This window comes from Paramormyrops kingsleyae, chromosome 6 (genome assembly GCF_048594095.1).
Source record: "Paramormyrops kingsleyae isolate MSU_618 chromosome 6, PKINGS_0.4, whole genome shotgun sequence".
Lineage (NCBI taxonomy): Eukaryota > Metazoa > Chordata > Actinopteri > Osteoglossiformes > Mormyridae > Paramormyrops > Paramormyrops kingsleyae.
Genome location: NC_132802.1, coordinates 36602121 through 36618348, shown reverse-complemented (window position 1 = coordinate 36618348; position 16228 = coordinate 36602121). Strand labels below are relative to the sequence as shown.

Genomic DNA, 16228 nt, shown 5'->3' with positions numbered 1-16228 from the left:
TACATGGTGGCTATGCTAATAGCACGAGAACACTGAGCACATTCTAGTGATCTACCAAAAATTTGTATTTTAAAAATAAACAGATAATATCCAAGAATTAATTTAGGTATCAGGACAGAACATTGAGGTTGACCTCCTCAGTCATAGTTAAAATTTGATCAAATATAGAGGGAAAAAAAGGAGGGAACTTACTTTTGGTCTACCCATGGCCTTCAGAATATCCAACTGATGTAACTACCTGTCGAACATGTGACTTGTGGAATGTTCCAAATTTTTCAGATGGGGTAATGTTTTAGGGTAACAGGACTGAGTGAAAACCTAGGGACACAACTAAAATGTGTATTTTAACGTAAATATTATGGTTTTCTTATGAAAAAAATATTTTCAAAGCATAGATGGGATTTGGAGTCACACAACAATGCAAAAAAAATTAAATCTCTGAAGGATTTTAATATTTATATTTCAAGGTAAAGTGTATAGTTAGAGAGCGGGGACAGGTAACAAATGCTATTTTTCCAGTGTTCTAGGTAGTCTTTATTAATGTTTTTAATTATATATCTTAAATTTGCAATTAGGTCAATGTACAAGACACTATGCTTAATAATAAAATGTATTTTACAGTTATTTTTTGTGCACATTTATACATGTAATTTCCTGGGGACGGAAATGGCACCCATTCGGTGGAATGGCCCTTGTAAGTGAGAAAACTCACTGGTATTCGCCAGCTTCTTGTTCGCATGGTCCATGCCAACTTAAATAGGGGGTGCTGTTTCGACAGAATCCTGCAGAGGGCGCTGTGTATGGTAAATCGAAGGCTCCAAGAATGTTTTCAGCTTTTGATTTGTCTAAGGAAATGGTAGTAATTCAAAAGTTTTTGGTAACATTGCCAAACTAACCGTAATACAATTAATTAAATTTGGAATCTGTTGTTTGCTGTGTTTAATTTATCAGGAATCACTATCAACGGCATTTCGGTTCTCATGTATATCTTGCACATAAAATGTGAATTGACAATAAAATATCTTTGAATCTTGAATCATCATTTTTATACTTGTACTTATACTTACTTAGATATTTCACATTTCACTGTACATTTTTACATTTACTGCCCTCTGAAACTGTTACTCTTTCATTAAAACCTACTGCACAAACAATCCATTTTCTGCCCAGGTTAAGGGCTTCTTATTCGCAGTTTCCCTATGGGGGATAGTGCTCACAGTGGCACATGCTGTGCAGTTAATAATAAAGACATTTTGAAAATACAAAATAATGTATGAACAAAACATTTCAGCTGTAGCATTTGTGCTTATTTCATATACGAATTTCACAAATCTCCCTGTAATGAAAATGGTGAAATTATCCAGGCTTAATGTGATTTTCTTTTGTAACAGTAAAATGGCAGCAGGGCATGGTGAGCATTGATTTGAATAAGAAGCCATGGTTCCAATCTGAATTTGAAGGTCATATTCTTCTCGGGTCAGGCATATGAGAAATGCATAGCATGCAGCAGGTATGCCACTGTAAGGAAACACTGAAACTAGCCTGACCTTGTGTAGCTCTTTGTTCTTTCACCAGTTGAAGAATTTCCTTTGCCCATCTACTCTTAGCTTTGCGCATGTGTTCCTTTGTCCCAGTTTGACCAAACCTAATGAGGCACTCATCATAGATGATATCACTAAAGATGTTCACTTCATTCTCCACTTTGACAAAGTTCTTCAAGGTGAGTGCCAATTCATTGTAATTCATGTAAACGATACACAGATTAAATTCTGAATTATGGATGGAATTTCCATATTTCTAATTTTAGTGAAAAGTTTATTCACACTGAATAACCTTGAAATAATTTTCAAATGTAAGACCTATGTTTTAGCCATGAATTCTCATTCATCATTATGAACTTTGTGGCCCCATCTCATTAATTGTGCTTGCAGTTCTGAAAGCAGTATACAAGCAAATTAAATTCACTCATAAAACTCACAAATTCTGATAAAGTTCAACAAACGGTTGCAAAAAGATTAGCAGAGTGCTCTAATTTTTCAGCATCCGTGCATTTGCGATGAGGATCGGACTGCGCTTTCGGGAATTGGTGGGGGGTTCCAGAGCCCACGTTGATTGGCTACTTTCTAGAATATTTAAAGACGATTCGCTGGTTCGTTGCGGTTTGTTCTTATTGGCTGTCTCTCGGGAAACCGATCAAATCATTGGCTCTCGAGCTCCATTCATCTACGCTGTACAGGAATGGCAGAAGTGCCTAAGCAGATGTGGAATATGGGAGTCAAAAATTAGGAACATCTGGATCGCCCGTGCATGAAACGCAGAATAGGGCAGCGGGAAGTCGGGATATCGAAGCTGCTTTTAAGGCGGACGTGAAAGGCTAGTGAACCACCAAGTGTTTCTCGGGTGAGCACCTAAAATTAAACGGTATCGATGAGTCTTCGGTGATCTTGGATTGAAAAGAATAGTGGCTGCGGTGAACAGTGCATGGAGACTGCGGACAGCACTGATAGCCAGCGGCCAGTGAGCATGCTACTCAGCCGAGCGCTGGATTAGGACGGGGCGTATTTATCTGTAGCTAGCTAACCTTGTCTACCCGTCTTTTTACTGACAGTATCGATTAGATATACCAACCGAAAACTAAGGCTGTTCTACTTAGCTAGTAGCTGGCTACAGTACGTATTGCTGCAAACTGATTTACTCAACGTTAGCAACCTCACTAGTTGCTATAATTGGATTTATATCTGTGTACATATATATAAAACAACACAGTCCTGTGTTATATGTGCAACCTGAAGTTAGCGAGCTTCCTGCTGAAATAACGTGTGATCCCACAGAAGGTGCTGCCTGGTTAGCCATAGCTAACTATGCCCACCGGAATGGCACTGCTTTCTGTAATTAAAGGGTTCTTGTCGCTTTTTCTTAAAGTAATAGTTCAGTTCAACGCATAACTTGTGCCTACTAGATATTAAAATCTTTTTTTCGATTGTTTCTGATAAAGATTCTGAGACTATAGCATGGGATAATGACAATATTACCAGTCCAGAATGCTGTTTCTTTCCTATTGTGGACAATAATTCATCTGCAACGAACCATGTCACGATGCAGTCAGTCTTTGGAGTTTTTGAATAATTGGGTGTCCAAGCAGTAAATCCATGCTGGAGATCCCTGTTGTTTTCGTGTTTATTACTTTGTACTGTTGTCTTTCCCAGGACCGTAATCAGGGCTGGCTGTATCATTTAAGTGGCCATAGATCAGGGTTCCCCAATTCCGGTCCTGGAGGGCCAGAATCCAACAAACTCTTAGGCAAATTCAGTAGTAAAGATGAATGTAATACTTTTATAATGCAATGCATTCTAATTGTCTGTACTTAAACAGTAACATTTTATGAAATGGTAAATTTAGTGTGCTTTAAGAGGGATAGATTAAGTCATTGATATATATGTTGGTAAGTGTATCTAAATTAACTCAATAAAATTCAAAGCATAAGAAGAAACTTTTTGTGAATAACAAGTTAATGTAAAACCTTGCCGAAATAGCATGGGAAATGGTATTAAATGAACCTTTATTACATAATTATTTAATATTATTCAATTTTAGAGTTTTATACTTCCCTGTATATTTGGGAAAGAATCACCCAGGTAAACAAATTTTCCCATTATCCTGTTATATATGGTTTGGATTTGCGCAGTGCATGGAGCGATTGCATGAAATTTTTTTATGTGTTTTTAAACTGTACTTGTTTTAACTGTACTTTTAAACTGTACTTGTGTCTAACGTATGATTGGCTGTTTTGTCTAGTTTGTGCTTTTCAATGTTTCTTGCATAAATCCAGAAGGTATACGTATTAATGTGTGCCAGACTTCGTTATAAAAGGAACCGCAAATCTGTATGTCTGCTGGAGAAGTTTCTGGATAGTAGTGTCTGACATGAATTAGGACCTGTTTTTGAGAGATTTCATTTGGCTTGCCGGCTACAATGATCCCACGGTTACTTAGCAATTGGGCAACTTTGACAACACTCCTACTGCAGCTGCAGGAGAACAAGGTGCGCTGGTGCAGCGGTGCGGGCTGTGAGGCTCTGTTTGTGCATGCTCTGCGTCCGCAGGTTCCCGTGGCCGGCGGCATGCCGTCGTTCAGCAGGCAGGAGTTCTTTCAGGAGCTGGCAGAGGGCTGTCTCCTGCCCACCGCCCAGCAAGGCCTCGAGCAGGTCTGGCAGCTGCTGGTCATCTGCCTGCTGTGTCGATGCCTTTGGAGGCTGGGTGAGCTCACTGCCCGTCGAGGCCCGCTTTGACTTGGAGGGCCTCGAGCATGAATCACAGTTTACTGGACTGTGGAAACAGGGTGAGAAGGTGATGGCAGCTTTGCAGGGGCCTCTTACCACGCTGTCTGCCCTGCTAGGCCTCCCGCTCTACGTGAAGCACCTGAGCACAGTGGCTGGAGGGTTCTATTCCCTCTACCTCTTCTTCCAGCTCCACATGGTTTGGGTGGTGCTGCTCAGCCTGCTCTGCTACCTCATCCTCTTCCTGTGCCGCCACTCCAGCAGCCGCGGCACCTTCCTCTCCGTCACCATCCTCATTTACCTGCTCATGGGGTAGGTCTTGCTGGCTCCAACCAGCCGTTCTTCCATTGGTGTCCCTACATTTTCATACCAGAAACGCCCTGTGCTAGACCAGGGTCCAGTTATCAGCTGCTAATAAATAGGGAAAAAGATGTGATTATTAAGGACAAAATCTTCTGGTTATGAGCACTTTAATAGGCAAGACACATGGTCTAGATTTCTGTTATGGATAACATGAATCAATATAAGAATTTACCAGACGTTTAGTGTTCAGTGTTTTGAAAAGGTTCAATGGCCCAGTGATGGATGGATGGATGGATGATTGGAAAATATATTTACACATTCTTTGAAAAACCACTATTAACATTTGGGGCTCACATTCATGTTATTTATAATGAACCTTTTCAGTTATTATCTTCAAGTTTCAGACATAGACTGCAATACAGCTGTATTACTTTATTTTAAAAGTAGTATCTGCTGTTTTCTTTCAGTGAGATGCACATGATGGACACTGCTACCTGGCATAAAATGAGAGGTAAATGGATGTGTTCCTGTAGTTTGTCCTCTGAAAAGCTCTTAATTGCAGAGAAAGTCTCACCCTATCCTCCACACTGTGTCACTAAAACATGCTCGTAGATGCATTTGGGAAATTTGTTCCAGTCATACTTGAGATGCATGTTTGTCAGGCTCCCAGATGGTGGTGGCCATGAAGGCCATCTCTTTGGCCTTTGACCTGGACAGAGGTGTCGTTCCCACCGTGCCTTCGCCTATTGAGTTCATGGGCTACATTTACTTTGTGGGCACGGTGATCTTCGGACCCTGGATCAGCTTCAACAGCTACAAGGAAGCCATCGAGAGCCGGAAGCTGGTAATTTGAAGCTCATGCAGATTATTGATGTTGAGCTTTTAATGTTGATCTTTCAGAAACGATATTTATTATTATTTCAGCTATTTTCCTTAATAGCTTTCTAATCTTTTAATTTTCAATAAGAAACCATAGGTTTAGTGGAGTGACTGTGTTATTACTATAAATGAATTGAAATGAATTTTCAACAAGCTATCTATTTATGGTGGTTGCTGGTTACATGCTTCTGTTTGTTTTTAAAATCTCCATTTCTAAAAAGACACTGATGTTAGGAGAGAACACATCTGTGCTGTGCTGCAGTGTGGGAGAGCACAGTGCACTTTCACCCAGTCAGATGAGCTTGTCAGCAGCCCTGCACCACTCACCTCCACTCTGTTCTGTCTCAGAGTTGGGCCTGGTTGCTGAAGGTGTGCCTGAGCTGGATCAAATGCCAGCTCTGCCTGATCATCTCCAACTGTGTCGCCCCCTATCTCTTCCCCTACTTCATCCCCATCTACGGAGACCGGCTGCTGCGAATGTGAGCGTGGGCCGCTGCTGCAGGGTAGACAGGGGACATGGGGACGAGCACCAGGCTGCACGTTTTGGGATGTATTGATGGTTTATTCTCTGTCTCTGTGTGCTCTGATAGCCTGTTGTAGCCGGTGTGTTCGTACCTCACACTCCCGATTTCCAATTATATATTTGCTTCTGCTGCCTGATTGCTCTCTCTCTCTTTTTCTTTCTCTCTTTTTCTCTTTTTCTCTCTCTCTCTCTCTCCACTGCTTTCCCGGCTTCTTACCCACAGCAAAAAGAAACGAAAAAGCAGGTAATAATTTTATGTGGTAAAAAATATCGCTATAAGCAGTTTGCCAGCAGGAGGCTGAATGTGACTGCGTTCCGTTCTGAGGACTTAAGAGGAGGAGGTGTTACGGTGCAGGCCCAGGGTGTCGACCCCAGTCACCACAGGTCTTTTGGCTTGTAGTGTTATAGGGACTGATGCAGCCTCATTATTAGTATTATGTCATTTATCATGTTGAAATACTTGTTGTTTTTGGGCTTTTCAATTGTTAAACTTAGTCTAATTGTTATTATAGGCTAAAAATAGGTGTAGTGTTCTTAATAAATTATGCTTCTTTCATTTGTTAGAATATTAATATTGAGGAATTGACTTGGCTAATTATTACTAAATAATTCATTATTTATTAAAATAATAAATGCCGAGTAATATTTATTGGGCCAGTGCTTCTTTCATCCACTTTTTATGCTTCCCTCTTGTAGCCATACATTCTCACAAATTCAGGGTAACATGATTGAAAAGTTATAGCAATTATTCATTCAGTAGATTCAGTTTAATATAATTTGCAGTGTGTGATTGTTTCGCTGTTCAAGCACAAAGGTTGGACCTTTAGCCCGGCCTTCCATGCTGCCTGTGAGCGTCTGAGTTCGACACCCTCAGTTTGTGTCCATCGTAATGCTGCGGTCATCTGCATGCCCCCATTTTTTCCCTTCATTGTAGGGAAAATGTCGTTACCCCTTATAGCAGTTTGGAGAGCAATATACAAAATAACGTGAAAGGGGTAACAGTATTTTTGGAAATCGAGTTTAATAAGTTTATTTTTGCATTTCATAGGTTAGAAATTAACATGTCCCTCATTTTTTGGTAAAATACACCGGTGAGATTTGGTTGAATTTGGACATATGTTTTTAGCAAAAGCCTTTTCCTATCTGTTCATGCTGTGAAATAAGTATGAATTTTTCATATATTCTTTAAAATTGAGGATATGGTCAAAATTGTGCTTTGCTTCATTAGATGAATTACTGTAACACTTTGGGCTTGTTAAGTATTTGAATAATTCATTAATCTTAGTTGCACGATCAATGTGCTAACACATATTATTGAGAACAGCACACACCAGTTGGACTAGGACTGGGAAACTGTTCTAGAGAAGCTACCAGACTTCTCAAGCCTAACTAATGGTGGCGTTAGAGAGTCATGTATGCACCTAAAAGGTTTAACCGGTCATTAAAAGATTACCCTGTTTTACCTACTCACCTGTCCGTTCTCTGTTCATGTCTGTCATTCCCATTTCCATTAGTGAAGTTCTCTTAATTATTCTCTCTCTCTCTCTTTCCGTCTCTGCTTCTCCGAAGTGCTATAGCGAGGTAGGTCTTTAACTTTTGATTTTTGAGTCATAATGGAAGCCCCACAGTGATGAGAGAGAATTGATTGAACTGTACCGCTTAAGGAAGATCAGACTGATCAGCGTTAAACAGTCGCTGAGCTGAGCGGAGGCTGTATACCTGTTCATTTCTTCTCCGTGTTCCTGCTCTCCATCTGCAGGTGGCTTCACGCCTATGAAAACGCCATGTCCTTCCACTTCAGCAATTACTTTGTGAGCTACTTGAGTGAGACCACGACCACGCTGGCTGGAGCCGGCTTCTCTGAGGACAAGGACAACTTGAAATGGTAGTTGCAAATTGCCAGGTTTTCTCTTCCCTGTACGGAGATATGAGTTTGGCTGTAAGTGGATGTAAAACGTGTATATCTGCCTTCTTTTCGCAGGGACCTGACCGTCGCGAGACCCTTAAATGTGGAGTTTCCCAGGTCCATGGTTGAAGTCGTAACTTCTTGGAACCTACCCATGTCTCGTTGGCTTAATACCTGTAAGTGCTTGCTGTGTGTGTATGTATGAATGAATGTGAATGTGTTTCTGTGTAATATGTATAATATACATGTATGTTTTGTATGTTTCTGTGTTTTAATTTACTGATACAAACCATACAGTAAATATTTTTTTAATATAAGTGACGTATTTTCCATTTGTAAGAGTTTAATTTTTATGCGTTCTTTTCAAACAAATACTGTTAAATAATGTTAATTTTGCCATACGTACATTTTTATTACACTGCTTTGGCCACTAGAAGGCACTCCAGTAGCGCAAAATGCAAAGCACCTCTGCTGAATAAGAGAGTGCTTCTTTAAGTGTACTGCGTAGCGCGGTACTGACGTGAGATATTTTCACCAGATGTGTTTAAAAGTGCTCTGAAACTGGGCACTTTCCCTGCCATACTGGTCACCTACACGGCCAGCGCTCTTTTGCACGTGAGTCTCTTTCTTTGTGCCTTTCAACGATGATGTGTGACGTGTCATCATATGTCAAGGAGTCAGTTTTCACACAGGTTCATTTTATACCTGTTTGATCCCCATGGCAAATTTTAATACACTTTCCCCATAGATATCCTCCTGAGACCCGAGGAAAAAAGTGTCCTTCAATTGTAGGTTATTTGTCTTTGGAGGAAATAAGACATCTTACAATTTTAGATTTTTTCAAATTAATTTTTAATTTCACAGCATGTCCTCTTTAGTGCACAATAGGAATAAATATGTTTCCTAACATCAGTGAAAAGATGAATGCAAAAATAAAATGTCCACTACAATGGACATAAATGAATGGGTGGGGTCTCAGGAGGATACGGTGACACCACATGTTGTTAACATTGTTCCATCAGTTAATCCAGTGTTTCACAATCCGGCCCTTGGGGACCCCCAGACAGTCCATGTTTTTGCTCCCTCCCAACTGCAAAAATGTAGACTGTCTGGTAGAGAGCTGGGAGGGAGCAAAAACATGGACCGTCTGGTGGCTCCTAAGGACCGGGTTGGCAAACACTGAGTTAATGGACGGCTGTTCTACTGGTCTGTTCTTCAGGGTCTCAGCTTCCACCTGGGGGCGGTGCTATTGTCCCTGGGCTTCATCACCTACATAGAGCATGGTAGGAGGTCATGATCTCCAGTTGCTACATTTGAAGGTGGTGGAATATTCATGGATGTCTTACCATTCTGTCTTACATTTCTGGTTTGGCAATTCACAAAACATTGAAAAAAATCTTTGACAGTTTTTTGAGGGCCATACTGATTCCATGTCACCCTCTCGTGCAGTTCTGCGGAAGAGGCTGGCTGTCATCTTCAGTGCCTGTATCCTGTCAAAGCGATGTCCACCCGACTGCACTCACCAGCATAAGAAGGTGCCGTTTTATTTCTACTGTTTTCGCCTGTGTTATGGTCAACACCTGGTGCGGCCTTATTTGTGTCATCGCGTCATTTGCTTTACTTTATGCGTTTCCCCTGTAGAGCCTATGGGCCTATGGCATCAACGTGCTCTTCAGTACTTTAGCCATCTTCCATCTGGCATACCTGGGCTCCCTGTTTGACGCTGATGTGGACAATGTGGACGCAGAAGAGGTGAGGCGAGCTTCACAGGTGGGGTTGGGCCGGTGTTCCTGTCTTTGGGCCAGCACAGGTAGTGCTGTGCAGAGAGGAGACTCTGTGCTGAGGGACACTATTTAAAGCTAATACCTCAGACATACTGTATCTGTACCTCACACCCATATGTCACTTCAGTCCCTGTCAGTCCCTTGTGTGATTCTGTGCAGTTTCTTATTTTAGATAACATCAGAGTATGCATCTGTATTATTTATTTATATCTAAATTTATCGGCTGAGCCCAAAAATTCTGACCATTCTGGCTGATGTTCGCATAATGCAGTACTGGATATTTTTCATCATGTTAGATTAAATTGCTGTGTTTTAGCAGAAACTGAAGCCTGGTCAGGTTGTTTTTTTTCGTAAGGTTCTGTCTGGTGCTGTAGAATATTGATATTTCTGAAGGGTGTGACGCCCCATCCCTTACGGGGCCGGTGATGCTTATGGTGCTTCATCAGACACGCAAGCATACAGCCCTGGAGTTCTTCATCTGCGCTTTAGCTATATGTTTTCCTTTTCCTGACAGACCTGCCTTGTTTTTACAAGACTTTTTAGTGAGGGAATTGTAGAAGTTCACAGAAATGAAACAAGGCCAGGAGGAAGTGGTTAAAAATATGTACTTAAGTCTCAGAGGCTCTAAGCTTAGTACTGTAGGGGCTCTGCTGTTTTAACCCTGAGATAGGTACCTGGCCTGAAATCCATTCATCCATGCATCTTCTGCTTATCTGTTTTGCAGTACAGAGCGCAGTTATGCTGGAGTCTATTCCAGGAAGCACAGGGCATAGTACTGGGTTCAGTCTTTCATGATGCAGTAGTGACACCAATCAACATAATTATGTGGTTTTGGACTGAGATGGAAGTCAGAGTACAGTAAAGAAGCTGAGCACAGGGGAGAACTGCAGGTTTACATATTCAAACCCCCATTCCTGGAAACCCCCCCTACCCACAAAGCCACTGTCTGCCCCCCACCACCACCACCACCTTAACTTGAAATGTTCCAGAAAAAACACAGCAACATACAGCTGCATAAAATTAATTTCTTTCCAATAAGCCAGTGTTTCCCAGTCGGGTCCTTGGGGACCCACAGCCAGTGCACATTTTTGCTCCCTCCCAGCTCCTGGTGTCTGTCGGTTCCCAAGGACTGGATTGCGAAACACTGCCATCAGCGGGAAGCACAAAGCTTGACTGTTGGCGACAGTCTATTTTTTTCTCTTCCTGTAGCACATACCAAGAATCTAATTCCCTGAGCTATAATAGTTCAAAACCATGGTAACGTTGAAAATACTCCGGAAAATTATGAAGAAAGTGGTTACCACACTGCACCAGTCATGAGAGCTTTCTGTCTTGGTGGTTAAGCAGGAGGCTTTGGGTTAAGAAGCATTTGTCTGGTCTACACACTGTCACGGTAACCTTGTGTTTGCCATTCGCTATTTCCGGAATATTTCAAAGCCCGTGGTATGGCACTCCTGAGGTGGCAGGTAGTAATTTACTTTCAGCACCAAGTAATGTATTATTTCAGTGGTGACTTGATTTTGAGCTTAAGTTACTTTCGCCTCTCTGTCCCTCTCCAGGGCTACCTGGCCAACCACACCATTCAGAAGTGGGCTGAGCTGAGCTGGGCGAGCCACTGGGTGACCTTTGGCTGCTGGGTGTTCTACCGCCTCATCCGCTGAGCGTTGGACGGGGACGAGGGGCAGGAGTACCCTGAGCCCAGGGCCTGACCGGAGGAGCACTGCAAAGGCCTGTCTTCTGGAATTCCCCTTTTGTCCATCTCTTCTCCAGATTCCTGCTCAGGACATCCGGAATGATCCCCACCCCTGGCTCCTACTATACCAATGGCACGTCACCTTCACCTGGGACCTATTCCTTCCTCATCCTCCAAATAATGAGCTGCCCCCCCCCCCCCCCCCCCCCCAAAAAAAAGAAAAACAAATTTTATACTTCCATGCTTTCAATGGAACCATTGCACTGTGAGTCACTATCAGCTCTCTAAAGCTTGACTGTAACTGGTCCATTGGTCCACCTGTCAGTCACTGGGATGGACAGCCTCTCACCAGCTTCCAGGTGGTAAATATTTGGACTAGTTTTGAATCTCCAAATGTAACTCTAATTTAATTGCATTTTTTCTTTTTATACCTCATGATACCTTGTAGGATTTCACACTACATTGATGAAACTGTCCCAAACAGGCAATTGCCACAGGTTTAAATGTAACACAGATTTTCCTTGAGGTGGAGATTCAACTGTAAGCCAACAGTCCTACGCCATGACTTTGTTTCCTCATGGAGAGGGGATCCTGTTCTGGCCCATGTCAAAGTAGCTCTTCCACACATATCAGGTTCCACTTTACGGGTTTCCGTTTGCCGGCTGTGAGATGTCACTTTCCCAGTTGATGCCTGCTTTCCTGCATGGTACTTTAAGGCTATAAGTGCACTGTGTGATGTGTGAAGAAGGCTGGTGTCTGCCCATGACTGTACGGTGCCTGGGAAGGTCTGCCACACAGCTGAAAATGGTGACGTCACGGCTAAAAACTAGATGAATTGGTACTTTGGTGAGAAGAACTTCATTACATCAAATTAAATGTGGCCAGTTGAAAATTATGCACCCCCCCCTAATTTTCCCTTCTTAACCCCCTTATTGTTTTAAATTATTTTTTTGTTATGGATTCTTGATCTTTCACCAAACTGCTGGGGTTGCTTGCAATTGAAAGCTACTCATATAGGTATTACAAGACAACACCATATACCAGTACGCACAACAGTAATATATTACTTTCATGCCTCTGGGTTAGTTGTAGTCTGCTTACACTTTATATGATATGAAATTATACAGTATCTGAGCCCTGAAACGGCTGAACTCTACCTGTTGTCATTTAAGACGTAGTATCCTCGTAGAAGTGTTCATTGAATAGCCAAATGATCTTATTACACTGGAATAAACTGAGTTGTCAGTTTATATTCTTTTTTGATCTGTTGTGATCGTTATCAACATATTAACTGTCCTTTGTTCGTTTAGCTTCATTTGTTTGTATTGTGCCATAGTTTTGGAAAAGATCTGTTCAATAATTTTGACCATCCGTATTTTTATGAAGATAGCTGACCATAATTCTCTATTACTGTGCCGTGAGTATTGTTAGTTGAATGAGCGGAGAGTTGGTCATTTCCAATCTTTCTCCTTTTTTCTTTGTATATGTTCTCTTTTCTAAGTTACTATGGTTTCTATTATTATGTTGTACCTTTTGTGTTATTTTTTCCCATTAAAAGCTGAAGAATTTGGTTTTATTCTCCTTTGGATTTTACTTGACTCAGTATTGGGAATCTTCATTGTTACACAGTACCTCAACATAACCCTTAATAGCTGATCTTTTTAGCATAAGAACTAGGATTGGTAATATTTCCTGAAAACAGCATTAACATAAAATCTCCCTAAATGGATTGGCTGGCTATTCAGAAAACACTGAAGAGATAGAGAACAAGGCAAAGCCAAGACTATTATAATTATCAGGTTTTATTTCCATGAAAAATGGGACTGTTGCTGTCGTCATGTTGTTGGTGGCAAATTGGGTTGAGGGAATATTGTTTGGCGCCCAAGTAGATTTTGGGTGACAAGCAGGAGGGACTCGAGCTTACAGCTAGAGAGATGACATTTGGGCTTTCTGGACATCGCTGTCACATGTGGACACATTCTGCGGGGAACAGATCAGATGAGGCGTGGCAGGGGGCAGGAGGACAAGTGTGGGGTTCTGACAGCCAAGAACCCAGCCTGCCCCCGACCTCAGACAACAGCCATGGCTTCCCTCTTTCCGGCTGGCCTGCGAAAGACGGCACAGGCGCTTTAACTGGAAACGCAGCGTCTCACGCCTGCTGGGTCCCAGCTGCATGCCAGTGCTGCATCAGTACTGCACTGCAGCTAAATGACCCCACTGTCAGCATTAGGTTTTCTCTTGCCCCCCCCCACCCCAAAAAAAAAATAATTATGATGTCATTGAGCAGATGTATTTGCACTTTATTGGACCAGGTACAATACAGTCCATATAAGAAGCATATCCATGTCTCCTTTCATTCACTCAATATATGATACCCTCCTATTAATTTGTATGGCTAGCAAACTGAATAGTGACAAATTGATGCAAAATGAGAGGAGTAAAATACATATAAATATTCCCCTGAAAAGAATCAAACACTGACCTCCTTTCTGATCGCCTTTCTTTGGCTGCTCTTTAGAGCTCTGGGGTTGCTGTGACAGTGATGATCAGTCAGATATTTTTGGTCGTATTATTGAAGTAATTATGTGACTAACGGAGATAAGTCATTGGACACCGCACAATAGAAAACAGACTCAATGACACACAAACATTCCTATTAGGACTCATGTCAACCTTACTCTTATTTTTTCACAACAGATTTTGAAACCTACCTTTGTTGCAGTCTTCTTATCAGATTTGTTACCTGAAAATCCATATGTTAAAAAGGTGATTTCTCATCTTTGTATGGACAAATACTTAGTGTTTAGTATTAGTTATGCCAAATCTGCATTTTTCAAAATGCGTGACAGAGCAATAAATATGATTTCTGCATAGAAATGTATTCCATGGAAAAAATTGAGACCACTCTATTTCTGTTTTTTTTTTTTAAACAAATCTGCATTTTTAAATCCTGGTTTAATCATAGTTCTGCTGGCAGTAGGCTACACTGAGCAGCAAGTTGCTTCCAGGTTCAAAATTTCTAAGACAGCAGTACACAAGAACAAGGTGAAGCAGGAGTCACTGAGAATGATCAGAAACCAGCCAGGTAAAGGGCGGAAGCGACTTTCTAATGGCATGGGTGACTGTTAACTTATCCGACAGCTTCTCATGAATGGGAAACATTAAGTGCAGGTGTGAAGTGCACTGCTACTGTAGGTCAGTTTGTGTCAGGCTCCTAGAAGCAGGACTGAAGTCCCATAAAGCAGGGAAGAAGCCCTTCATCAATGAGAAACAAAGAAGAACCAGGCTGAAGTTTGCAAAAAATACATTATTCAAAGGTGCATACCCATAAATTGAGAAATAAGTGAAGCAAAAAATTGTACTGTGGTCTCAATTTTTTCCACGGTTGTATATTTAATTTTTGTTAGAATATAATACAGTGGTACCTCAGAACTTGAACTTAATCCGTTCAGAACTCCGGATCGAATCCTAAAAAGTTCGGATTCTGATCGAATTTTCCCCCATAAGAAATAATGAAAAACCAATGAATTGGTTCCCGGCCCCAAAAAACTACACCTAAATAGGTTTTTTTAGCATTTAAACACAAAATGAACCGAATAAAATAAGAAAAGCATATACTGTACTAAACACATCTAAGGACATTTATCAAAACAGTAATTTGTAAAGTAAAAAAATAAATGTATCCAATGTGTCCTTCTCTGATTAACCGCTTCTTCCGTGTGCCACGCCCCCTCGTTAACCCTGTGTGGAATCCCAGTGTGATCAGCTGTTTCTGGTTGTTGTCATTAGTCCTCTGTATTTAGTCCGCATTTCAGTTTGTTTCCCAAGTCCGGTCATTGTATTGTCCGTCTGCGTTTTGCCTGCCTTACCTGTAATTAAACCCCGTATTCCCGATACCCTGACGTCTGCGCCTTTGTCTCCATTCCCTCCCGCTCTGCACGACAATATTATTAGAATTAAATGTATAGCGGATAATCAGAGAAGGACACATTGGATACATTTATTTTTTTACTTTACAAATGGTTTATTACTTTACAAATGGTTTATTATTAATATTAAAATAATTAATAAGAAATCTTTATTTAAAAATGTATTTTATTATATAATAATAATTACTGTTACTGTCTATTATTGTCTAAATGTATTTTTACTGTCTAAATATATGTATTCAGCTTGTGTAAACAGCTAATGCCAGGCTGAGACTGAAGCTTTACCCTTTGTTTCCGCTGAGAGACGTGCCGCGTGACTCATTTCCCCGCGCATACAAGTTATCCTAGGTCGCCGTTCACGGTTTGACTTCTGAGATTCAGATCGAGAGGTACTAGGTATTTTTTTCCGAACTGGTTGGTTCGACTTGTAAGAAATTCGAGTTCTAATGAGTTCGAGAACTGAGGTACCACTGTATTTGCATTGATTAAAAAAAGTACTGTAATATGAAATTACTATAAATATTTTCAAATGATATCATTTAAACTGGCTACCTTGGGTTTGTAGACTACAGAATGTATGTGAAAAATCAAACAGCCCCCTGAACATTGTGAAAGGCTTTATGGTTTTCCCCTTAAAATATCCAAATGTAAGAATACATAAATGTATACAGCGTACCTTTAGCCCCTGGAATTTTGGCTTCACTGAACAGCCTTTTCAGTCTTTTAGAAGGTGCATCTCCTGGTGCTGTCGTGACTTGGATGTAGTCACTGAATAAGAGTGTCACCGGGGCACCATCAAGAAAGAGCAGCTAGGACAAACAAACGGGCCCCTGCTGAGCTGAGGTCAAATGACATGCCGCCCACCCAGACCGTACTGATCCCGCCATTGGTCCTTCACTCTGGACCAGTGCTGCTTTGTCTCATAAACTGAAAACA

The 16228-nt window shown here is 41.3% G+C and overlaps 1 protein-coding gene and 1 long non-coding RNA gene across 4 annotated transcripts; one reads left to right on the top strand and one right to left on the bottom strand.

Annotated features, from left to right (window-relative positions):
- Positions 1-2216: 2216 nt before the first annotated feature.
- LOC111847825 (protein-serine O-palmitoleoyltransferase porcupine) lies at positions 2217-12934 on the top strand. Of its 3 annotated transcripts, none has more exons than XM_023819374.2 (15): positions 2217-2400; positions 4102-4255; positions 4395-4587; positions 5046-5089; positions 5241-5422; positions 5806-5936; positions 6204-6224; positions 7550-7561; positions 7740-7865; positions 7962-8062; positions 8425-8501; positions 9106-9169; positions 9336-9421; positions 9528-9638; positions 11230-12934. In XM_023819374.2, the coding sequence occupies exons 2-15, from the start codon at positions 4120-4122 to the stop codon at positions 11329-11331; spliced, it is 1386 nt and encodes a 461-aa protein (XP_023675142.1). In that variant the 5' UTR covers positions 2217-2400; positions 4102-4119; the 3' UTR covers positions 11332-12934. The 3 variants fall into 3 exon arrangements, with proteins under 3 accessions (XP_023675142.1, XP_023675144.1, XP_023675143.1); XM_023819375.2 differs by lacking the exon at positions 2217-2400 and adding an exon at positions 2410-2669; XM_023819376.2 differs by lacking the exons at positions 6204-6224; positions 7550-7561.
- Positions 12935-13883: 949 nt separating this feature from the next.
- LOC111847780 (uncharacterized) lies at positions 13884-16075 on the bottom strand. The gene is made up of 3 exons (XR_002839164.1): positions 15969-16075; positions 14075-14106; positions 13884-13894 (listed from the first exon to the last, which is right to left on the bottom strand). It is a non-coding gene; the product is annotated as an uncharacterized lncRNA (long non-coding RNA).
- Positions 16076-16228: the final 153 nt, after the last annotated feature.